Source organism: Schistosoma mansoni, chromosome 4 (assembly GCF_000237925.1).
Source record: "Schistosoma mansoni strain Puerto Rico chromosome 4, complete genome".
Lineage (NCBI taxonomy): Eukaryota > Metazoa > Platyhelminthes > Trematoda > Strigeidida > Schistosomatidae > Schistosoma > Schistosoma mansoni.
Genome location: NC_031498.1, coordinates 15,379,430 through 15,406,040, shown reverse-complemented (window position 1 = coordinate 15,406,040; position 26,611 = coordinate 15,379,430). Strand labels below are relative to the sequence as shown.

General features: G+C 35.3%; 1 protein-coding gene across 1 annotated transcript in view; it reads right to left on the bottom strand.

Annotated features, from left to right (window-relative positions):
• The window catches only part of Smp_059130.1 (putative cyln2 (cytoplasmic linker protein-115) (clip-115)), a 47,973-nt gene extending 27,724 nt beyond the window's left edge, over positions 1–20,249 (bottom strand). The window contains exons 1-10 of the mRNA XM_018796956.1: positions 19,893–20,249; positions 19,023–19,309; positions 17,189–17,308; positions 14,469–14,559; positions 12,560–12,652; positions 9,796–9,894; positions 8,091–8,224; positions 4,794–5,034; positions 1,743–1,975; positions 100–265 (exon numbers count right to left, since the gene is read on the bottom strand). Of these exons, the coding sequence (XP_018652045.1) occupies positions 100–265; positions 1,743–1,975; positions 4,794–5,034; positions 8,091–8,224; positions 9,796–9,894; positions 12,560–12,652; positions 14,469–14,559; positions 17,189–17,308; positions 19,023–19,309; positions 19,893–20,186 (1,758 nt within the window). The 5' untranslated portion in view covers positions 20,187–20,249. The remainder of the gene's footprint in view (positions 1–99; positions 266–1,742; positions 1,976–4,793; positions 5,035–8,090; positions 8,225–9,795; positions 9,895–12,559; positions 12,653–14,468; positions 14,560–17,188; positions 17,309–19,022; positions 19,310–19,892) is intronic.
• Positions 20,250–26,611: the final 6,362 nt, after the last annotated feature.

Below are 26,611 nucleotides of genomic sequence, written 5' to 3'. Positions count from 1 at the left end.
ACTAGTATAAAACTTGGGTCCGGAGCTTCCTTCTGACTGCCTCTAACCACTTAACGTAGACCAAAACTTGAATAAATAATACTGTTAAAATAAGCTTACCAACTCCTTAATCCGATTTTCAAACATGGATAATTTTTCACTAGCAATTTTTTCCTGTTCTGCCAATTGTTCATTTAACTGATCAATTTGACTCTTTAGACCTAGGACTAATTCATTATTCTGTTGTTTCAGTAGGTTATTCTCGTTTTTGAAGGTCTGAATTTCACTAAAACAAGGAAATAGACCAGTTATAAAAAGTGTGAATAAATTATTATTATGAAACATTATAAGTTGGATAAGCGTTGTAAGTTATAAGTGACTGAATAACAAATATAAAGGCATAAATAACTGATGTGGTTTAATTTATTAAGTGGAATAGTCAAGTTGTGTAATGAACTGACGACGGAGTACACTAATAAATAAATGGCAGTCTAATAATAAAAATATGCATAGTTGAAGATAAGAAAAATAACATTCGCGTTTAACGTTTAGATCGTTTTCCTTGCCCAAATGACTTCAATGGAATGATGTGAGGTAGTTGGTAGTAGCTGACACGCTATTGAGAGCTCGTCGGCAAAGTGTATCTGTAATCGTGAGGAAACCGGTGTTCCCTGGCGGATTTAATTCTATGTCACCTAGCTTCACAGTCTGAGACCTTACCAATGAACTATTCGTGCAGCGACTAGCGTCCTGACAAATGTTTACGGCTGATCGACCATTAGGTAGTGATTGATGCCATATCTGTCTAGTTCTTTAGTGTCAATCGAATTCTATCAACCGAGTTGCAACACGGTCACTAGTTTGGGTGGCTAGGCTTAACGTGCACAACTGTCGGGAAAAAAATTTATCAAAATACCCACGAATTTCCGCAAATCACAGTCAGCCAAACTGAAACTAGGATAATGTAAAAATATGAAACAAGCTAAGATGTCATACAATTTCAACATTGCAATGAGAAATTGACGAAATGAAAAGTAAGAGTCGAAATCTAATAATTAAGTTTAGTTCCGAATATTAATAAAGAACTATTTGTTGCGTCATGTTATATGATAATATTACGATTAAGGTAAAGGATTGAACTTAACTAAATGGTACGAAAATGAGGTGAAAATGAGTGAGAATTACAGGTTATCACTAATTTAAGGGGAAGAAAGAAAAAACTAACCATTTAATACGTTATAGAAATAAACGTTGACCTAACGGTGGCTTGATCAAACATTCAGCCCACCTATTTTTCAACTGTACAAACATTTCAAGTAAACTGCCCACTTATGATTTGTTTGAACTGAAAATTTATGAAAGCTTCATGTACTGACGAGCTATTATGAAGTAACTACAAATTATTGTCAATCTAAGTACTGGTAAATTCAAACTGAAACACTAAACATTGGCACATTTCCTTTTTCATCTATTCATTGACAAAACGAGAGACGAAAATATAAGAATTCAAGCGTCTCATATATGATAAATGGAAAAATATGTATAGCAGCTGAAACTTGTAACAAAACATTGACGGTTGAAAACACTTTCAAAATATGCTTTGAATTATTGCAATTTGAAGACTTATTTATTGTAATATTGCACAATTGGTGATGAGAATTATTCGTTGTTCCGAAATTCATAGTATCAAATAGGACGATTTCTAAAGTCGTTAAAATCTTTTTAAAATAACTTGGCAAATTACAATGATAAGACAAACATACTTTGAAGAATTCTGCAACTGACAATTTAGTTTTTCAACTTGTCCATTAAACTCAACAGTTAATGACTCAATTGTTTCAGCTTGATGCTTTAGCATAATTTCTGCTTCAGTCTGACGCTCAGCCAACAAATGACGTAACCGTTCACATTCATTTTGTAAAGACTCGCCTTCGTTTTCAGTTGGAATAATAGATGTCTCAGATACAAGTCCAGTGAATTGAAGAGATGGTTTTCCCTACGTGTATAAATTGAAAATATATAATATAGAGACTGGAAAAAATAATTGCAGTAACGAAAAACAGTATTATCACAACTAAAAAATTGTGTCAATTAGTTGACTGGTAGAATGAAGAACATCATGAAATAATCTGGAAACTCAAAATGTCGAGCACTTGAGCAACGTACGAAAAAATCAACACGATCACCCAAGGAGCTAAATTCTTGAGATGAACTAGTAGGAAGTAAATGGCTGGCCGTGAAGCGATGGGACTTATAATATGGGATCACTTATTTTTAATAACCAAGTACAGTACACCGTATAATCGACATCTTTTTACATGATGATATCAAGATCTACAACTTTATTAATTTATGTCATTATATCTTCTGTCGATGAAACTTTACAACACCAATAGAGGAATTATACCTCAAACACAACGCACAAACAATCTAGAGAACACAAAAAAAGGAAATGTATCTTTACATCTTCTACATCTTAACTGCTGTTACTTCCTAAAGTAAAAAGAAAGTACGCTAATGAAATTTGAAGGGTATATGATAAATAACATATATCGTTTGCATAAACTTACTTACGCCTGTTACTCCCGATAGAGCATAGGCCGCCGAACAGCATTCTCCAACCAACTCTGTCTTGGGCCTTCTTTTCTAGTTCTATCCAATTTTTGTTCATTCTTCTCATGTCTGTCTCCATTTCTCGACGTAATGTGTTCTTTGGTCTTCCTCTTCTCCTTTGGCCTTCAGGATTCCATGTGAGGGCTTGGCTTGTGACGCAGTTGGGTGATTTCCTATATGTCTGTCCTATCCACTTCCACCGCTTCTTCCTGATTTCTTCCTCCACTAAAATCTGGTTTGTTGTCTCCCACAGTAGGTTGTTGCTGATAGTGTCTGGCCAACCGATCCGAAGTATCTTGCCTAGACAGCTGTTAATAAACACCTGTACCTTCTGGATGATGGCTTTCGTAGTTCTCCGGGGTCCGCCTCATACAGTAGAACTGTCTTGACATTTGTATTGAAAATTCTGATCTAGATGTTGGTTGACAATTGTTTTGAGTTCCAGATGTTCTTCAGCTGTGGACATATCACTCTTGCTTTGCCGATCTGCGCCCTCAAATCTTCATCAGATTCACCGTGTTAATCAGTGATGTTGCCCAGATATGTAAAGGTTCTCACATCCTCCAAAGCTTCTCCGTCAAGTGTAATTCGATTGGTGCATGTTGTGTTGTATCGGAGGATCTTGCTTTTCTCTTTGTGTATGTTGTGACCTACTGCAGCTGAGGCTGCTGCTACACTGGTCGTCTTCTCCTGCATTTGTTGTTGCGTGCGTGATAGAAAAGCCAGATCTTCTGCAAAGTCTAAATCGTCCAACTATATCCTAGCTATCCATTGTATCTCGAGGTTCCCTCCAGATGTTGACGTCCTCATGATCCAGTCGATCACCAGGAGAAAAAGAAAGGGTGAGAGTGAGCAACCTTGCCTGACACCGGTCTTTAATTCGGACGAGTCAGTGAACTGTCCTCCATGCACGATTTGGCAGTTTAATCCATCATACGAATTCCGTATGATATTGACTATTTTCTCAGGCATGCCGTAGTGCCTAAGAAGCCTCCATAGTGTTGTCCAGTCCACGCTACCAAATGCCTTCTCGTAACCAATGAAGTTGATGTACAGTGATGAATTTCATTCAATTGATTGTCCCACAATGATCCGTAGAGTTGCGATTTGGTCTGTACACGATCGGTCCTTACGGAATCCAGCTTGTTGGTCTCGAAGTTGGGCGTCTACGGAGTCCTTCATTCTGTTTAACAACACCCTGTTGAAGACTTTTCCTGGTATTGAGAGAAGAATGGTTCCCCTGTAGTTATCACACCTTCTGAGATCGCCTTTCTGTGGTATCTTGATCAGAAGTCCTTCTTTCCAGTCTGTTGGTGATGTGTGGGCGAGAATGATAATGATTGGTTGTCTGCTTAGTTAGACATGTATATAATCTGGCAAGTGTCAGGTGAGTTATATATTCCCCTATCCTTACTACTTATTATTATTGATTGATTGTTCATTGTTGTTGGATTGTGTCGGGTTTTGGTGTGGAAATATTGCTTGACCTTTCACATTATTACGTTTTTCGGTTCTGATGCTCCTCTTCACTTGCTTGTTTACTTTTTTGTATCCAGTCTGTGTCTTGGCTTCTTCTGCTTTACTTCGGCTGGTATTGATTGCTGCCTTCTTTTTCCTCCTTTCTTCAATCTTATCCAGTGTCCCAACACTGACCAATTCCTTGTGATGGTGTTTCTTGTGGCCCAGAACCTCATGACATGTTGAAGTGATTGCCTCCTTGATCCCTTTCCAGTTGTTCTCCATGCTTTTCAAGCTCATCGGCGAAGTGGCTCTTTATACTAACATGATATAACCTACTGATAAACAAAGCAATTTTTGTATTTTTGTCAAGGAGAAAATAAGATGTTACCACCAGTGATATCAAGCCATAAACTATATGTTAGAACAGAACACATTGATCTGCATAACTGTTGACAGATCCTACTTCGGTTTGGGCGCCCGAGAAGTATTCCAGCCCTCACACAAATCGAATGACAGCGTGACTCATATATATTTGGTGCCTCCTTGTACTAATGTTTATGTTTAAATAAATAAATAAATAAAATGCTGACAGATAATAAGATATTCCATTGGCACTAAACTATAAACTATAAGCAACGTTGATATTATTGTAAAGCGAAATATTTAAATGAAAATGTTCATATCGATAACTATTGGAAATAAAAATGTACGAAAAAAACTTCTTATGTTAGTTCACTTGCCTGGATTTGTGATTTGTTTTCATTATTTTCATCTAACGCTTTTGTTTGTTTTTGTAAAAGATCATTTAATTCTATTCGTAATTTATTTAATTCTAATTCCATACGTTCATTCGTTTCACGAGCTGACATTAAAGCTTCTTCCAGTTCAAATATTTTCGATTCATCGTCTGCATTCTGTGATTCAACTGTGCTCTTGTCAATGTTTTCTTCTTCTATTCGAAATTGTAAATCTTCAAGATTTCTATTTAAATTTTAATGAATATAAGAGAAATAAAACAATAAATAATTATCCTCACTTATGAATAATTTTATTAAATAGCCAACAAACAAGATATAAACTTTGTTTGGTGTTAAAAATTCCCGATCTATGTTTCGTGTTAAATGTCTCACACCAGTAAACCATACTTGTAATCTTAAACGAATTGATGTTCCTAATATGCCTTGATATCAACTGGAACAAATGAATCCAAGGATGAAAACTTAACGGTAGAGACAGGTAAGAGGTTGGGCAAGTTCAGAGAGATTACATGCTAAAGTAAATATACATGGTAGGTGAAAAATGCACGTGTAGACATGCTTATTGTGAGCGAGTAGTTTTTTAATTCTCGTCAAGTTGACCGCTCACATTTGTATCTGGATCCATTCAGTGTTTTATACATATATAATCATGACTTATGGGTGGACTGGCGTTTAAATTTCCATTGCCAAGTTCCAGATTCGAGCCTCATTCCATCCACTTCCGTTTAAGGCAACCAGACAACCCTCACTAACTCATACCACAGTACTTGATGAGTGAATTGATTATATTTATATTGTTACATGACTTATGTACACATTTATTCACCCTGTAGTAGGCTTTCTATACATTTTCAGTCTTGTTCTGAATGGCTAGTTAAGCAGACATTAGGAAGCGCGTACCGTAATCGAATAGGACCATAAGACACTTTTTCTACTCAAACACAAAATATTTGCACATGACAGTTCAAGCGTCCCGATAAATAGAAAATATACTATTTTAAAAGCATGTGTCAGTAACCATGATGAAAAAGAAACATGTACAGAACAATAATGAAGGGTATAAAATCAGATCATAAGTGAATAAATAATTGAGTTGTGTTGCATGAACTAGTTACACATAATAAACTTTAAGGTCAAATTGTACAATGAATATCACACCTGTTTATTGAATAAAGTTGGATTGCATTCCGAACTTTTCAAGGACAAAGTTAATTAGGTATAACAGAGAAAAACATAAATTAACAATATATATATATATATATATATATATATACTTATCTGCTTCGGCCGATCAATTCATCTGAAGGGTGTTTACACCATGAACTAAATTCAACTGGACAACCATTGAAAACTAAGAAACTATACCATTTTTATTTAATGTTAATCAGTAGAGCGCACCTATGAAGCTACCTAAAGAAGGAAGCCAGGACCTTCAAGCTTATTTTTCAGAGTGTTACCATAATACCTCCAATTCGGTATACAATGCATCACATGAATGTATCATGTATAAACAAAATCTAATATCCATCAATGACTTACTAATTATGTCAAGTAAATATCAAAAAAAGAAAACGATGTCATATGAATCTTTCCAAGTTATAGTTTTGTTTTAATCGAATGAATTTTACTTTTAACAATCGTAATTTTTTGTTCACTTTGATACATGAACGCTTGTTTTAAGCTTCGATATATTTTGTCATTTTCTTAATCGATACACCAGAACTTTAGTTTAATTATGATAACTAATTCTAGCAATTTACTGAATCTTTTTAATTTGATTTTCAGCATGCATAAACTTTCTCAGACTACCTCTACATTTAATTAAAAGAACTTTCGACAAATCAAATTTGTATAATGTTGTTTTTTTAAATATTATCTGTTGTAAGTGATGAGAGCCCGATTGAACTGAAATGAATTCAATTCAGTTCAAATGATTATTCTTGTAGTCTGTCAAATGTACATAGTCATAAATCCTTAGTAATAAACACGAAATATACGTTTTAAATTCAAAAACATGCATAGTGCTCGTCTAACACGACATAAATATACGTATTGAAAAGTTAAATTGAGTGTCAAAAATCATAAATCAAGTTATTTGTACTCAGAACTCTCAGTAATCCCTTGAAAAAAATCTTTATAAGTCGTAAAATTGGCGAGAATACTTTGACCAGTCAGTGTTTGTTCCAAGAGAATTCATGAGAACAGGATATTGCGTTATATTTTTAGTTTATCACTGATTTTAGCATATTTTCGAAAAGCTTCTACAAGCTCAGGGTAACGCACCAAATATATATATATATATATATATATATATAAGCATAAAAATTTGCACACAAGATTTATACTCAAAGATAACGAACACACAACTCTCTGCTTGAACGCCAATCATTAAATATTTATGGAAACTCACATTTGTTAATGATGACCCAATCTGATCTTTGTGAAGCTGAACACAAGAAAACACTGATCCGAGAACACCATTCACACTCAAAAGTACTACGTCTTATGTACACTCAAAGTAACAGAAAAACGAATCTTAGAGCTAAATAACTCAAAGAAAGAAGTTCAACTAACTACATAGTGAATGTATGCACACACAGAATTGGAAGGACCTTACTTGGAAAAATCTATACCCAACCGTTTACAGTATGAGTTAAACGGAGCTACTCTGATAGTAAGAATAGGTGACGATAGTTAAAAAGGTGGTCAGGTGTGTAAATATTCTTATTCTAGTTCAAATTAGAAAACTACATGTTGAGTAAAAATAGAGTATTAGACGCAATTCTGTTAAAGAGAACATATACCATCAATTTAACAACTCATTATTTGTTAATTTAAATTATCTAAAGACGAATAACGTTTCTATTTGAATTTCATAAGATACCAATAATCAGTAGATAGATGACGGAAAATCAGTAAGTGTTGAAGGTAAACATTTAAAGTCCGTTCCCCAATACAAATATTGAAAATCGTACTCAATCTTCATATTTACTCGTTTTATGCTTTTTTTCAACGTTTTTCAACTTTACCACATTATTTTTGATATCACTATTTCTATTTCATTCTCTTTATTTAAGGTAGCTATGACTACGTTAATTGTAACTGTTTGGATCAGTACACATCATTGTATTTTCTCTGTTTTATTTCAAAATATGAATTTTCCATTATAACTGGATAATATTTATACCAATGTTTTGAATAAACTTGATTTAATAGAATTAATAAATAGAAATCATTAAAATATCAATGACAAAACAACACATCGGAAAGATTTCTCACTTTCGTTCTTCATGTAGCTTAATCGTTGTTTGCTCATGTTCATCGCGTAAATGTTGAAGAACAGCTTCCATATTTTCTAATTGTTGGTTCAATTGTTGTATCACAGCTCGTTGATTCAATGTTTCAGCTTGAGCCTTTACAAATATGATTTGTTTATCATTAAAATATGAGAAAAAACAACGGTCAATTTAGCAAAATTAATGAAAATGATAATACGTGATAAGTTCAACGACTTATCGGAGTAGTAGTGGTGGTAGTTCTAAAAAGAGTAAGACAATGTACGAATGTCTAGATCATTTTCAAATCGATACCAAACATAATGCGCAATATTGCATAAACATTAATGCTTGTTAAAACAACGTATATGAGCGAACAATATTGTTTTCAATTAGATCCTCATCAGGCTTTACTCTAATATACAGTAATATATATATATATATATATAGTGACAATAATTTTAATGAAAGATAAGTATGAAGTGTTAGTGATTTTAATAAAATTCTAAACTATACTGTGTTATATGAATACATTCTTATGAACTAAAGACAGTCAAAGTAAGCCAGTCAGCTGCAATGTAGGAACAGTCGCATATATGCATCGGTCCAAGTTGCTATACGTCATTAGCACAACAAGATGAGCACTAAATTCATAAAAGCAGTTACTTCAATGGATTTTTTGTACGATGATGGATGATCATTGATATACAGGCTTTAATCAAGATCAATTTTCAATTATTCGTAAGGAAAATTACTTACGAAAATGCAGGCTATTCACACTGTTTAGAATGAGACGGCTTAATATTAACTTGTTTGTTGTACTTGACGCATAAAAACAATATTTCCAAAGAATAAACAATTAAAATATTAAAATATTGCTTATTGTAATAAACATCCAATACTGAATAAAGCCATTATTATTACTACTATTGTTATTATTATTGTTAAATTTCCTGGAATCTATAGTATACAATGTCGTCAATGTATTTATGAAATTATTGACAGAAATGAGATTTAATTGATCACGGAACGACTGACACATATAACTAAAATATAGGTGTTTACATGTTACCGATTGCCAGTCACTTCAGATAATTATGTAAGATTAAGGGTGAAACAATGTGTTGATAAAGTCCCCCTTACTCATTTTCGAACCGAGCACATATTGATTTCTCGATTAAATGAAATACTGTAGGAGATATTTTAACACGATCTCTACAACAATAGTAGTTTTTAACCAGTTTTAATAAGTGACTATTTTAATCAATTATGGATATCTGTTATGTGTGTAAAGTTTGTCATTAATTATTTGCGGACAAATGGATATATGACAAACTAAGATAAGATTTCGTCACACAGTTTCACAATGAAGAGTAAATCTTCTAAACCGAAAGATTTGAATCAAGATGTCAGCCAGCCTCCGGGATTAATTGATCAAAAATCAAATGATTTAGAAAATTTCACTGTTCTAGTTGAATCTAATCGGGCCTAAAAAAGAGATGTACATCATCTAGTGTGTGCAGTTTAAACTGACAACTCACATAACCATATTATCAACCACTAATCATGGATATAAGTAGTACGCAGAGTGAAAACAATAACGAACAGCTATTAAGCATCCCTATTGTTAGCAGTAGCTTATCGATATGAATTAGATACGAAGAGGCAAAGAGAGGAAAAAACAGTAAAATCAAACAAATTGTACTTGCCATTTCTCTTTCTAAAGTAACTTTGGCTAAATCAGAACGTTCCATTTCACGTTCCTGTAAAAGTTGCTCAATATGCGCTTCTTTTTCCTTGATTAAACGCTATGGAAAACAAATAATACACAGAATTAATAGCGAAGTGATGACATCACATAATATCAATATGAAAAACAGAAAAAACATGGGAAAAACAGTTAATGGTCTTCATAAACTGACAGAAGCCATGTGAAAGTGACTAATAATAGTAGTGTTAACTGTAACTAATTAAAAAAGTATATAATTATGTTTAACAGCTGACGCCCAAGCACTGTCTAAGTCGATGCATGATGTTAGCTGGTGTAGGAGTAAGTTTAGAAAAAGCTAGAGGCGGCAAAATCAATACCTAACATTACGAAGTCCCTAAGTGCTGATACGAGCAGAGTACGTAGATGCATACAACTTGGTTGGGGTTTACATGATAATCGCGATCAGTGGTAGAAAACTTTCAACGGAATGCCTCAGGATCGATCACTGTGAAACGGTGTATTCACCTTTTCATCCTGTGATTTTGGCCTATATTCTCAGTATTTAGACTTATACACTATTATTGCTACTACAATGTTCAGATTTCTTTGCTGTTTGTTCTTTTTTTAATGTACCTCATAGTGCTAATGCAGTAGGGTAACGTGGGCCAACATATATGTCAGGCTCTACGTTGATCACAACTGACATACTCAACCTTAAACCAAATTGTCTGTTTAAGGCCTGGTGATTTTATGTAGTAGCTCAAACTAAGATAATTGGGGAAATATCCAAACCTAAAACCTACTAGTTAGTCTAATTGTTTGCATCACTAAAGGGTCATATCGGACAGAGTTTGGACAGCTTTCTGTCATTGTATTTCAATCAATAGTATCGCATGTTTCAATCCAACTTTCATAAATTCTAAGACGTACACGATAGCCATTGATTAAGTAAATACATACAAATTACAAATATTCCTTGTCTAATTAGGTGTTTATTGAAGTTATTTTATCAGCGAAGACGGTGTCACAATTCAAGGTAAATTTTATGTTAAAATCAAGATATTTAGTGACGAAATCAAAAAGAAATGAAAGTCTATCACTAAATGATTAGGATTTCATCGATACTCTTTGATTTCTTAGAAAATCACTTATACATAAGCTAGCTTCAGCAAAAAGATTTCGCTCTTTACATGTACACGTCAAACCATTTATTCGGTGAAGCTTCAATGGTTATCCTTCCTTTTACAATTATAAATACGATAATCATTGTGAAAGTGTATAATAATTTCTACTAGCTAAATCGATCACACCATTCATTGGGGTTTTTCTTAAAGAGTATGAAATAAGGATTGAATTGTTCACAATGAATTATTATAAAGTTGAAGGTATCACGTGTCTAACAAGTTGAAAAAGCAACATATATAATCATTGATTGATTATTATTATTATATTACTTAAAACAACTTTTGTTTTGCATAATGAGAACAATTACCCATTAACCATTTGATTTGGATATTTTTTCTTTAGATTCATAATTACGGGTGAAATCATGTGAAAACCGGCATAGTGACGAGAAAAAAACTCTAATACAAAACACACGTAATAATAATAATAATAATAATAATAATAATAATAATAGGGCTTTGTATTCCAAATAATAGGTGCTATGCTGGCAAGCACAAACATTTTCACGAAAATGTAAGAAAGAATCGACAATTGTGACAAACTGATATTAGGTTACATATTGTTTCACATTCTCTTCAACAATAGGGTATTAATTGATTAACAAATTATTATTATTATATAAATTTAGCTTAAGTCTTTTTATAACTGACAATTTTTATTTTTGGCCTAGTGGAATTTATAAAACGGAAGAATTGCATGGAAATACATTTAAGTGAACCTATTGTGAGGATAGAATTAATTGGTTAAACCGATAATTATGATCTATACAGATTTTTTATCTATGAATAGTTAAAAAAAGAGAATACTGGAATGATTAAATATATTCTGTATTAATAACATTAATGTTAGCGTCGTCGTTAGGACACTGGTAAACGTATAAAATTATAGACAAGTTGAAACAATAATAAATCAGTTTTAACTACGTCATAAACTTTTATCTACATCGTAGAAACAAAAAAACTAACCAAAGTGAATGAAACTTAGACATAAAAAAACAAAGCATCATTTAGACTGATAATCAATGGATCATGAATTAGCTAACATTTCTTGATAAAGTGAACTACCACGTACTATCCCCTGTATTTAAGATACTCATATTCGAACCAATGATACATTTCAATAATTGATTTCTCACGTAGAGCATACATAACCTTAACAAGTGACATACTGCTCCTCAGTTATATATATATATATATATATATATTAGTGCTTCTGTTGAGCAGTAACAACAGCGGTTACCAAGTTCCAATACCTTTCTAATAAATAAGATCGGACTTGTGAAATTATAGAAATTACTTCCATCAAAATAGATGATAAAAAGTATAGGGAGACAGTTTATAGCATGAACACATACCGGTGAACTACTAAACGATGAGTCACATTTACTATGTTTGGACTAAATATATTACTTTGATGAAGAAATTAAAATGGAAATAATGATGATTGGAAAATTGTAGGTGATCATACTATTAAATGATTGCTCTGCATAGTAGACAGTGCATACTACTATTTATATACCAAACAAAACACTTTTCCATGAAATCTGAAAAAAGAACACTTATAGTTAAACAACTAACCTGTAATGTTTGTAAATTAGATGTAGATTCTCGACGATTTGAAGTGTTCATTGATGATATAGGCCTTCGGTTACCAGCTACACTATTACGACTCTTGACATTGTAATTAAACAAAAGATATTATTATTGTAAATGATTACATCAATAATGGCAAATAAAATTTTTCGTTTCAATTGTTTAAATAAACAGTGGAATGAAAGAATTTGACAATATTACAGAAAGAGGTAAGCATACATTATTTTCATCTCAAATCAGTTTTTTAATGGTGGTATATTGTTTTATTTGAATACATTAAGTCTAATGATAAAACTTTCTTTATCATTTTGAATATTACATTAAAACAAAATATTTGTTAGTTTTATGTTAGCACAACAAAATAAATATAATAAAAGTTATTTTATTTCAAATCAATTCGAGTATCTATACAATTTGCCCAGACGTAATTCATTCAGATATCAATATTTTTCACGGAGGAATAGTTATGAATACATGAAAACAATTAAATTTATTATCAGTACAGGGTTGTGGAGACTGTTGAGTTTCACCGAGATCATGAATGGATCAGTGTTAGACTACCAATGAAAACCTGGAAGCAGTGGATGGCCGTTTCATCTTAGTATGAGACTCTTCGGCAATGTGTATCATGGTTTCAGTGATGGAATTTATGTTATCTAAATGATTTATCTCTATCAGTTGGTTCCTTAATTGATATTCCTTTATACTAGTATTGACGATAAAGTTTGATAAAACAGTGAACTAGCCTACGTTAAGATAGATTAGAAATCAATTAATAAACCAACCGATTATTACAATATTAACATTAAAGTAGAGATTTTTATTCGAAAACCTTGTTTCATAGTGGAATAATGAAACAGAACAAACTTCTGTATAACATATTCTTTGTAACCAGTCAGCATGGTTAATGTACAAGTCGATATGAACATCGTCCTTAAAATGCCTTACTGACAGTTGAAAAATTAGAGTGCTTTGGATGAGTATTTCGAAGTATAAAATCACTACACAAAGCAATCCACTGTTGGCTTTAATATTAGACTACGTAATTAGGTTTTACGATGTAATATGACGGGATGAAAAGGTGACGTTATTTCAGGTCAATATTTTTCTGAATGAACTCAGTATGGATTTTATTCAGGACGACAGGTGTGACTTTTTGTTATATCTAGAGCTTTGGTTCTTACTATGCCGCGTACTACTAGACTACTTGAACGATCGAACCCGCAACGTCGCAAGAGAGAAGACAGAAGACTAGTAAGTAGGAAGTTCATTCCCCAAAACAGTGTCAAAATATAGTACAGAAATCTCATGTATTTATAGTTATTGGCTGAAAGTAAATCATCTTTTCGGTCAACCAATAGGCACATAGGGGGTCATTCTTATTTATCCAATGGGGAAGCTACACGTCGACATTCTAGAATATTCCCCTAGCAGTGATTGAATGGAATGTCTTCGGCTATTTCTGGCCTTCTCGAGGCTTCCTAGAGTTTACCAACGAGCCATCCTTACACTTTTCGTCTAGTCCAACCACTATATTCTTTGCATTTATTTAGTATGAACTTTGTATATGTTGTTACAGTAACTTTGTGTATTCTTCCTGCTTATTAACTAATCATCAAGTGTATGTAAAATCAGCATATAAATTAGTTTAATTGCGTTTTTCGACATGTCTTTGGAGGGTCAGTAAATTTACATCTTCGGAGTTCTTACATTTTAATTTAAAATCTGACAAGACTAATTTTTATTATTGCACAGGAACATTCCCCTTACGGGAAGTTTGCGCCTCTCTAGATAACTCAGACTAAGTGCTGGTGACTTCATAGACTAGCGACATGTCATGTTTTAATTTGACGATTTTTAGTTAAAAGCACACAGAAGTGAGAGAGAAACCAACCTGTAATCCATTATTAACTTGATTTAGACGATAAGACCGAGATACTGAGCTCAAATTGGATGAATAGGATAGTAATGATTCTTGACTCCGGCTGTAAAAAAAACAAGATATGGGAGAAGAAATGATTTTTCGCAACCAATTAAATAAGAACTAAATTTAAAAAAGGATAAACTATTTTAATCAAACTTCTGAAAACATTGGAGACTAATACAAAAATCTATCTGATTTTATGAAAATTGATTTCGAGGATGACGAGTAATTCCCGCTATTCTCAAGAAGTATGCCACAAATTTGAAACAAATCACGGTCACTTGTACAGATTTCCACTCACTAAAATATAATTGTTAAGTCCCAGGAAACATAAGACTTCTAGCGTAGTAGCCTTGAGAAGATTGCTCAATTTGAAAATGATTTACACTGAAAACTGATTTCATTTACACAGCTACTAAAAACTAAGAAGCGCTGAATGGTTGATTTCTTTTAGAATCTAACCTCTCGATAATGTGTATCTATACCTCTACGATGGATCGTAATGAGGACTTCCTGAAAGATTTATTCACATTTTGAAGGCCTTACATACAAGAACCTCAGGCAGGGTGAAAATATACAATCATCTCTCTCCATTGTTTCATCCAAGCAGTGGGGTTAGGCAGGGTTACCCAACCTCACTGTTTCTCATCAACTTTGCCATTGATAACGTTCTGGATGTAAGTAGTGGTGATGTTGATCTGTTGCCTGGAGAAAGATTTTTCGACCTGAAATATTATCCTACTGTGTGATGGCACTCAAGCTATAAAACTCTCACTTAATCAGTGTCGGTGGGTACGGCATGCGCTCTGAACATTATAAGTGAGAACTTTTACGAGACCGGCAGGACACTGTGCCTGCGCTCAATCCTGATAATGAGCAGTTATAAGTAGTCGAGAGGTCTGTGTATCTGGGTAGCTGTGTAGGTGCTGGATGGTGGCGCGAATGGTGGGATCAATTGACCTAAAGTGAAAGCCAGAGCAGCTTGTGACAACCTGCGACACCTCTGGCGTCTTTGTTGTGTTAATCTGGTTGTAGAAGGCCGGGTTTACAACACTCTGGCGAGAGCAGTTTTGCTCCATGCTTGCGGAACCTGATCTGTCCAAGTTGAAGATGTTAAGCAACTCTCTGTGTCCCATCGTTTTGGTTTCCGAAATATTACTGACATTCAGTGGCAACATTATGTTAATAATACGGAGGTGTAGCAATATGTGCTCGGACACAGTTACGATAATTAAATTGGTGTCACCACCCTGAAACATCAACCTCGGTAGCTTGGTTGTGCCACATGCCACAGACTTCCACGTTACGTTTTATTTGCCGACACCGGGACTGGTTAGAAAAAGTGGAGATAGTCAGTTTATGACATGATCCCAGGAGACAAGGGAAAGTTGCACAGGGCTAGCATCTGTCAGTCCTTCATGATTCTCAGGCTGGGATACGAGAGATGCTGCAACTCAGTGGCTTGAGATGTTACCAAACATGGCTCAGAACATAAGCCAATGGGGATCTTGCTGCAATTTTCTTTTACTATATTTCAGAAGTGAGAGGAACTTCCTTAACTGAAAGGATTCTTTGTGGCTGTGCTATTTACAACTGAAAGGCTTCTCCCACCATATACTACGCTCATTCACTTAGTTTTTACTTATTTGTTTTTTTATTACACTTGCCTTCCTTTCTCTATTGCTTCACGGTCTCATTTGCTTATTTTACAACAGACATTTACCATGGTATTTGTGTACTTATATTTGTGTTTAAATAAATAAATAACGTCAACGGCACACAGCCAGTGGTATCTGCATCAGAAAGTGATGGCCTTGATATGATGGGAGGTCATAATTCGAAGTTTTACATCGTGAGCTGACTTTGGTTAAACAATATCAAAAAACTGGAAGAACTGGGCAGATGTCTTATCCTGGTATTGGGATCCTTAGTAATGCAAATCCACGACCCAACTAGGGGTCGAACACAAAAAATTCACGTTTCGCAGAGAATAATCGATCGTTAGACCAATAATTGGTCAGCCAGATTTACAATTTTAACTGTTAGGAATATAAAATGATGCGCAACCTTCATCCATAGCCTTGGTGAAACTTGCCTCACTCCTTTCATTGTTGAACCCTACCAATATGGGTTCTGACAAGAACTTCAGAAGTTTTTCTCAAAGTTGCCAGTGATTAAATGATTATTGCTAGGATGGAGGGCTTATGGACATTATTCAATTTGGACGATGTATATGATAACAAGTATTTCGTCACAATCCATGATGATACGACTTCGACTAAGAACTTAGGACCGTCCCATGCCACCTAGTTTCCAATGGATCTCCAAATAATTCAAGTTTAGGATTTAAATTGTTTTTGAACACATTTGCCTTACTGACAACTCCAAATTTGTTTGCAAATAAATTTTTGAAACTTTGCTAATAGCGAGTATATCAAATTGTATTTCCGACCATGGAATACGTCAAAAATTTACTGCACATCTCATCCTGACTTCTTAATTATACGTTAGAAATCACTATCATAAAGTGAATGTTTTAAAAAGTATGTTCTGTTACCCATCAATTAATAGCTGAAGGGGTGATATATTAACAGAAGCTGGTGAATTCGGCTCAGGAAATCAGTAAATATAGAATCCAGACTTAATATATAAACAGTGTACCACCATAAAATAACACCATATAAACTTGCCGAGTTTGACTGTTTTTTGATGCATCAAAACCAGATGTACAAAATTCATCCTTACTACCGGCAGGTACAACTTTATTAGCAGCTGCAAACAGGCCATAATTTGGTTTACAAGTAAAATATCTATGTAGGAAAAAATTTTAAAAGTATAAGACTTTACAAAACTACCGGACTTATGACATATTAATACGTCTAAAACGAACAACAATGTTGTCCTTGGTACTGCTAGATACAAAGTCTACATGATCCAAAAAATGACTTTTTCAGTGGATAAATAAAAATACAAAATGACCAGGTTATTATTCGCTTTAGTGATGAAGGATAAGCTCATATTCACTTAAGATCTTAATCGAATAGAAAACAGGACCAAATTAAACAAATGTTGGGGAATCATACAGAGTGACAAAGCTTGCCTAAATCACCAACCCACTGGATAGATTATGTTAAGGCTGCTTATCATGTGAATCCCTAAGATAGTTATGGACATATTAAGTAAAAAATAGCCTTCACAGCGATCAGCCAAGAATTACTGGTTACTAAGGCATTATAGGCACAGAAATTCTCTTTGATATCAGTTTGCTTTAATACCCTAGAAAGACACGATCACAACGCCGGTCTTTTAGCACCATGTTTCAAAATGCTTATTGGAGGCCCCACTGCCCTGGTACGGCCGAGAGTGGGGAGAGTCCGCTCTCCCTCTCGAAATGCTCTCACATGGCCACGCGTATATAGCCTCTGCCACAGAAGTCCTACTCACTGCCTTCTCGTAGAGGGGGTGTTCTTTACGAAATTGAGAAGATGCAAAGCGAATGTCCGGCGCTTTAACTGGGTTGGTGGACACCGAATGTTCACCTAGGGGAGTTGGAAAACCCTGATTCCAAACCAATCGTGCACATGGGCTCCAGGATCCTGAGGGAACAAATGGCGTATGAATTAATCGTTGTCCACCGGCTACCATGGGACTGCATCGCCTCACGATGCTCCACTGCCTTGTGGATCAAACCTTTAGGTCAAAGGCTCCGGGTGTGGCCCCCTTAGAAAACCACCCGCTTCAGTTTGGGCACCTCGGTAGTATCACAGCCCTCACACAAATCAAATGAGATTTGTGTGGCGCATATATATCTGGCGCCCCCTTGTACCAATATTTATGCGTTTAAATAAATAAATAAATACCATATCCCAAATAAAAGGTCTCATTCTCCAACAAAGTGGTGGCTAAATAACTAAAACATTTTCGTACCATTTATTTCCGTTCGGGGAACCGGGTAGTGTCACCAACAACACAATATATGTGGCTTAAAGTCCAGTAAACAAACCTGAATTTGACAAATAAGTCATCTAATTGATACAGTAAAATCATGCTAAAAAAGACCATCTTTAGTATTTTAGAATCAGTAACATTTACCTTTCAAATAGCGTAAATGATCTTAAACTAGTGATGAGTTTATCAAATCGTCAATTTTGTCCTCTGTCCGGAACGCAAAAGCAGCATTCCATTAACACAGTATTAGTTGACTTCGAAATTGCACAGAGCAATGGATGCATATTTTTAGCAATGAACTACTGGTGTCACACAAGTATATATATGCTCGAAATTAGTTTTCAAGTTCCTTCATCAGATACAATTTTCATCAAGTAATCTGAGCAAATATCAGGTAGTTTCAATATAAATCACTACATTCTATGAAATGATACCCAAATCTCCTGGTGCACATATACACCATTACTTTCACACCAACTTCTTATAATATATCCCTTTATAATGTAATACAATGTTTGACAGTCTGACTAATATATAATTTTGCAGAATTATCACAAAAAGGACAGAACAGCGTACCGTACGCCAGCAACTGAGCCATCGTTTTTCCCAATAGGGCTATCCAACTCAACGCCAGCCCATTCACCAACAGCAAACTCTGTAGGCCCAAGATATCTGAGGATACCGATTCGACCTCCAGAAACCTGAACATGATCACCAATTTGCAAAGTATTTCGTCCAGGTGCACAGGCAGGAGAGTTTACTAGCGACACCTTGGATGAACAGACACTATTGACATCTAAAACGCTATTTTGTTTTGATTGACTGTCTGGCGCTTTATCATTATCAGGAATTGTTGGACCAACCTGGAATATTAGGAGCAAAAAACACATAAAATTGACGACTTGGTAATAGCTTATAATATATGTTCAATGCAACAAAACATTTGGATAAATCTAGGATGCAAAAGTACTAAAAGAGAAATTTATCCATATCTTAAGTTTGGTAGCTTCAGGTGACTACAGATTACAGGGAATCGTAAAGGCCTTTAACCTAAAGGTTTAGTCATATCTGTATACACAGGATTACAGAATGTACCATAACCAGCAGGTAACGTCACCTTAAGATGGGATTGCAATCATATGCCACTGTAATATCCACCCCACGAAAATGTTAACTGAGTAATCTCTGGATAACTAGGGACCTTCCAAACTTGATAGTCCTATGAGTGACAGAATACTGTGAAAGTTCGACCTTAGCTCACTTAAATATGTAGTGAGTAGCCAAATAGTGTGCAGAGATGAACTAATATTGGTTTATCGATGGATCGAAAGACGTATGGCTATAAAACATTTGACACGATGATCAAAAAGTTAGATCTTAAAGTACTATCTAGGTTTATAAAGACTCTGATTGATTTAGTGTAGAAATTTCGGCAATCTAACTTACTTTTGAGCAGGATTCCTCAGGTATAGGGTTTGGGGCAAGTCGGACATTACCACACTTGGAAAATATTCCATGCAATGGACTACAAGTGAAATAAGTCACACCGTCGACACAGCCATCATTCTTTCCACATGGTGAGAATAAATTTACACCAATCCACAATCCGCTGGCAAACTGCGTCTCTCCGATGAATTCAATTTTACCTATCCGCTGGGTCCCAGGACCGACATATACAACATCACCAACTGCAAAATTTGTTTGTTCCGCATTTAAAGTCTCTTGGTCACGGTGACTCATTCAGCAAACTAGATGAAAATGCAAAGATCCAACATCAAGGATAAAAAGAAGTATATTAACCTTCAGGTTGATGAGCCTCTGAGGGTCGTCAGTTCCATAGTAGTTCATTCCAACAAAGGCCTGAAATCTAAAAAAATTGCTATCCGAAATCAGTCGATCTCTTCTTACTTCAGAACTTGTACTAGACTTTAAGGGACGTTATACATCATATATATCATATAGTTAGCCTAGTCACTGTAGTATTAAGACTTTCGATATGAAATAAGATTTAAATGTCATTAGTTTATTATAATCATAATTTTTTACTATAATTTAGATTGTTAACTATAAAACTGAAGTATCTAGAAATTGTATAAGCTTTGAAGTTATCTAGTTTTGGCTTTTGACGACACTAGGTAAAGCAGTCAATGTTAATTTATAAATGACTTTCACCAATCTCAGCCTGTCATTCAGTAATAAAGAAACCTTGTAAAGCTCTTTAGTTTCGAAGGGCCCGTTTTTTCTTTGTTGTTACTGAAAATGTTTTCGTCTCTTTATAAACTTCCTCTTGACAATTACTAACAGATAATTAGAGCGCTAAGATGCCACAAGTAGGAGTTTGACAACGCCGTAACCAGTAATACCTTCTATAATAACCCAGTAAAATCAGAAGTCAGAAGCAAAGATGTTCGAAGATATATTTGATAGGCTATCGATTTATCGAGAACTGACTGATCTAACTGGCTAGCTGTTGTAGGTGAAGTGAAGCACGGCGTACTCACTCGTGATCTACTGCGGATGCGTGACCGAGCTCCTTCAACTACGTGAGTCCAGTAAAACTGACGCGGTCAGCACCAAATGTCGAAGACTTACAGAACTACTGATTTTGGGATTTATTCACCACCACACACCTGTATAAATTTATGAACTTGACTGAATCAAATCTGGAGTACACAGGAAAGCTTACGATGATTCGTACCTTCTACTATCCCCGGATGTCCAGGGAGTGAGGTAAAACCACCTTTCGCATTGCGAAACATTGTAGTGGTGCCAGCACACAACGCGAGCAACAAATTAGAAGCTTTCAACCACACATTCTTTCCTTCTTTATGCCCTCCTAATGGTCATTGGACCAGATTTTCAGTGATCTGTCCTGTCCACTTGTTTACCCACTCTAAATACACCACTTATGTGAACTATACTTTATATCAGTCTTAGTAGCTGACTTTGATTGTAAGCTCCGTGGCAGTATAGGAAGTCTCTGCAGTCAGCTCAAGACAATAGTCCCTCCAATAAGATGATGAGTTCAATATAATCTTGTACAATGTTACATCCAACAACCTACTACAGGAGTAATAGATGAGTCCCTCACAAATGACCTACTCAGGAATTCTATTCCATTTGAATTGCAACGTTAATTTCTTCAGTGTAGATCAGATAATATAAGCATTTTGAAAGCTCAGTATAAATAGATATTCAGGAAAACGTACTCATCAGGGACATAGACCCCTAAATTTTCCAGGAAAATTTCACAGAGTTAATAATAATAATATATTTCTGAAAAAGCAGGTACACGCCATTTTTAAAGGCATGATCAGTAATTTACAACATCGGTTTAAAGATAAGATATTACTCAAGTAGGGTTACCGAACAGATGAATTCAATGAAAACAAGCGGGAGAGTATTCGTGCATTTATACGAGCGAGTTAATAAATAGGTTCCGATGTGAATTTAAGCCCGGTTTTTATCACGTGATCTATTCACCAGTAGAAATACAGCTTATCCAATCTTAGCACTGTGTCAAACCAATGACGTTCGACTGGTATGAACAGCCTAGCAATGTTATTGGTCCTTTGTCCACCTGGCTCTTCCAGCTGAGTCCAGAACACCAATAACAGCTTCTGCTATGCGTATCGTTTATTTTAGACATACTGGGTTTATATATCAACCAAACAGACCACAACGCAACATAAAATAGGAAATAACGTTTATGCAGAAAAAAGCCAAAAAGTGGCTGTGAACGTGAGAGACAGTAATGAATGAACTGAATATAATTTAGGAACAGTAAATCGTGTAATAATAATCCATAGGTCAAAATGAAGCTTATAATAAAATGAATATAGATATATACAATCTAATTTCTGACTAGTTACACAATAAGAATATATATACATATATTGATAGATCCCGGAAGTTACCCGTACTTATGTCTTCACTAGGATATAACAAGCTCGTGCATTAGTATCATACTATGAGTTCACAGTCCTTATGGTCCGTTCAAAAAAGGCACGTCGTCCAGGTTGTACCTATATTAATGGTTGCTACAATTTTCAAATGGGACTTTCACCATGAGGCGTCATATTTCTTCTGAATGAATATCCTCTAACTCTCAGGTCATAGTTTAAATGGGTTAAATTGTTTACTCTGGCATTGTTTAGGCAGGGTTGTTATCTACAGGATAGGTTTATTGACACCATCCCTAACACTTCTGCTTCACCCAGTCTTAGGACCGGCAGTAACCCTAGAAGTACTACAAGCCGAATTAAACTCTCTCCCACTTCGCTTGAATGTAATCACGACGTTAATGTCCAATAGTCGAGTTTTGTCGATTCCATACTAGCTTAGTGACTCTACCATCACACTTTGTAACGAGAGAGAAGGCCTGCGTGCTTCCATAAAAGTATCTTCCAGTGACGGTTTGGCACCCATTAGTCAGTAAGCTGTCATATGATTTCTTTCTAGAACTATGGATATTCTGGCTAACGAACCATACAGACAATTTTCGGTGCCTACTTAAGACTTCATTATGCTTCCGACGGGCTCGAGGAGCTTTGAAAACCTCATATTGGCCAGAATATGCTTATTTTAAACTCCTGGAAAATAATTATCCGGTTTTTGGGAAAACGAATAGATATGCAAATACGTAGTATGGTGCCTTTATTCGTTAAGATTCTGCGAAAGACTACAGTTTTGTCATTAGGCCCGTTGAATGAAAATTTTCATGGAGGAGCTCCAGAATCACTAGTTGTTTATTATGCACGGCGAGTATTATAGTTTCTATTTTGGAGATATTCTCTTACTGAGGCAAGTATTAGTACATTTAGGCCACCATGAACAGCTTCATTTACAGAACCTCCTAAGTCAGCAAATAGATTTTTGCTGACCTCCAGCCCACTTCCGTTCGAAAATTTGCGTTCAAAGTTGGACTTCAAGCACTTTACAGTTGGTCGCTTGGGGAGTATAAATTTAAGATGCAAGTGACGGTAGACTGATAGAGCTGAAGAAGTCATTGTACTATAGAGCTCTCTAACTCTCATCGTTCTTTAGACCACACCTAGAACTCAGTAATACGACTTCGGTTTTAAGAACTGGAATAAAGGGAATGAATTTTCCGTATATGAAGATCTATATTCTTCTAAAGATAAAACAGAGACTGCGTCAAGAAAAACTGTTATACTAGCTTGTGGTTGATAGAGAGCTAAAAGCATTCTGGGAACAATGGAGCTGTCTAGTCGTTGCTAAACAGCACAAACAAGGACAGTTGTAACTGTAACAACTGTATTATTCAAAATGTCCGGGTACAAATAAAAATGTCACAAAGTTGCAGTAAGACTGTCAAATCACTAAAGTCTGTAGAAGGTTTTTGAACAAAGAGATTTCATAACACTCCCCAACATGCCAGTCCTCACTTTGCAATATAATAATTTTGACTCCGGAATCATAAGTGCATGTCTAACACAATTTAGCAGGGACAAATTTTCAGGGTTACAAGTATTTAAGACATATGATGAATGCTGACAAATATAATCGTTGACAGTCATCTGGTTGGCCATATTTGAAACGCTGGATTCGGAAGTACAACTCATTCATTTGATTCTACCATGGATTGAAGATAATGTGACCGCGCACCAGTATAACTTTGACTTCCTGAAGAAGAGACCCCCAAACTCACTAAATACTTAGTCTGGTCTGTTCATTAATGACTGGCAAGCTCATATCCGACGGTAAAATCTCGTTGATAGTAGGGATGGTAATAAATTGGGTAGAGCATTACGAGGGTATCACACCTACTGGTTTGTAGATTCAACCTGTTGCCGCATTCACATCCAGTACCGATTATCTTAGCGAGTTGAAACAAACAAAATGATGCTTCATATTCGGTCACATGTGTAGTGGCATTTGACCGTAACCACAGGAATTTTGTAGCTGACCATATAGCTACTGAAAAGATTTATTTTCAACAATCCATTCGAAGAGAGGGTTAACAACGGGCAAGACAGGAAGAATTAATTCAATTCAATAAGTCGGATGGAATGGCTCGGCTTTGCAGGCGTGGTCATTCTTGTGCAACTTATCTTGTCGTGGGCGTCGGGTCGCGGTCGACCATAACCACTACTACAGGAAAACTACGTGCTAGTTGATAGGTTAGATCCCTCTGGAGGCCAAACATCAGAAGGCAGCTGAATATTGTAGTAAGATTTATTTGTTGGCGATCTCCTGGTATCGAAAGAATACCAAGATAGTGTCAAAATCCACAAGCGAGACTACTGAGCGTACGAGAGTTCGTGTGGGGTCACAAATAACGGAAGAGTATCTTTTTGGTACACTTAAGCAAACGGGTACAGTAAAACAACCACTGGTACAATTGGTTATAACAATAACTGTTTAAATTGTATCAATCGTGTTCTCTTCATAAAAGAAGTTACTACGGTCTCTTTCTTTCATACCAAATATACTGTTCTATCTCCAGCCCAAATGTGTTCTCCAGGAGTAGGACGAGTCAGTTTAGACTATGATGTGACTTCCACGTTAGATCTTATAGATTAGGTTTTCACATCATGACAAATCTAAAGTTTTAGGATTAGTTTTACTATTAGAGCTTTACTAATAACCAGCTAGACCATAATTCCACACCCTAACGCACTGAAAAACGATCTTCAATTACTTTAACAGGTTCAACTGAACCAAATGAAGACGTTTGACTTGATCTATTAATCCTTCTTACGTTCCAAGATTAAATGGACTTAATATAAATCCAGTAGTTTACTGAGGTCGTCTTAGTTCCCTGGCAGTCGTCTTACTTTTTGCAAATTAGTAAAAGGATTTTCGAGATAAGCAGAAATTGCCCAGCAGAGCAAACTTTGAAGTTTGTGCCGTTTTCAAAAGGGTTGAAAGTAAACTCCATGTTGTCAAGTCGCCTAAGTGTGTCGTAATCAGTAGCTGCGTTTATGTTTTCATCTCTTCGGTCACTCACTAGTAGATCTTTTGGAATAGACTTTATTACGGAAATATTTGGGGGTTATGACTCTTTGCATGCTGAGATATATCCTCTATCATGACTGACTGTGTTATACCTGACACCTCCATCGTGTGAATGAATGATGTTTTCGTCACAGAACATTTTATATTTTCATTGGAGCCAGTAAAAACGACAGAGAACGAAGCCAGTCCTCCCTCACTGACTACAATAGTGTAAATGATAATTCTGGCTTCACTCTAGTCGGTTGCTAGTTTAAAGGTCGAAACCTCGAGAGTGGAATTTATCGCCAGTCTTTCAAATGTGTTTTCTTTTATCGATTCCGATGTTTTTCATTCAAAGTTAACAGTACTTGTAAACGGACAATATTGTTTTCTGACATCATATTGATTCAGTTGAGATTTTATCCTATTACTTAACTTTGTAACACCTGTGAGATTCGTCGCATGTATTTCACCGCTTTTCTCAATCAGCCCAATTAAAGTACCCCATACCGTCCAAAATATTCACTTTTATTCTCAAATGATCATCATAAATTAAGTCTCATTTCGTTAGTCACTGTTCAGTTAACTCAAACCATCATCACTCGCCCGTTTTGATGACATGCTTTTCCAAAATATATATAATCTTCCCCAGTGTTTGTAGTATTTATAAAAGTAGAAATATAGCCAGAACGTAGACAATCTAAAGCAATATAAACATATTGATATACAATCAGTGAATTGAGAACTTCAAACAGGCGCACCAGATCCTTACCAATCACTTGGTTATAAACTTTTATTACTGTGTCTTGCTTATGGATATAAATACAGCTAAGGACGAACTCAGTGACTTAACACCCGATTCCACTGAATATAATTCACCCAAAACGGATGGTTGTCACCGGCGTATTCTACAGAGTATAATTGACTCCAAACACTTGGCAAACTCACAAGTAGTTATTCTGCATAACGGCTTGAATAATGCAAGGGTGTAAGCACCAAATAATCGATTGGCATGAATCAGTGAGAAGATTTGACTGTGTTTCGCAGACATTACGTTTGTTGACATCAAAAAAGGGCAAATTAATTTGTGTTCAAAATTTTATCAACACTTTTTTAATGTTATCAAATTTTGCAATTAAAACACAAATAAAAACTAGTCTGTCACAATTAAATGTGTAAACAGACTGGAGATTCAAGAGGATCAA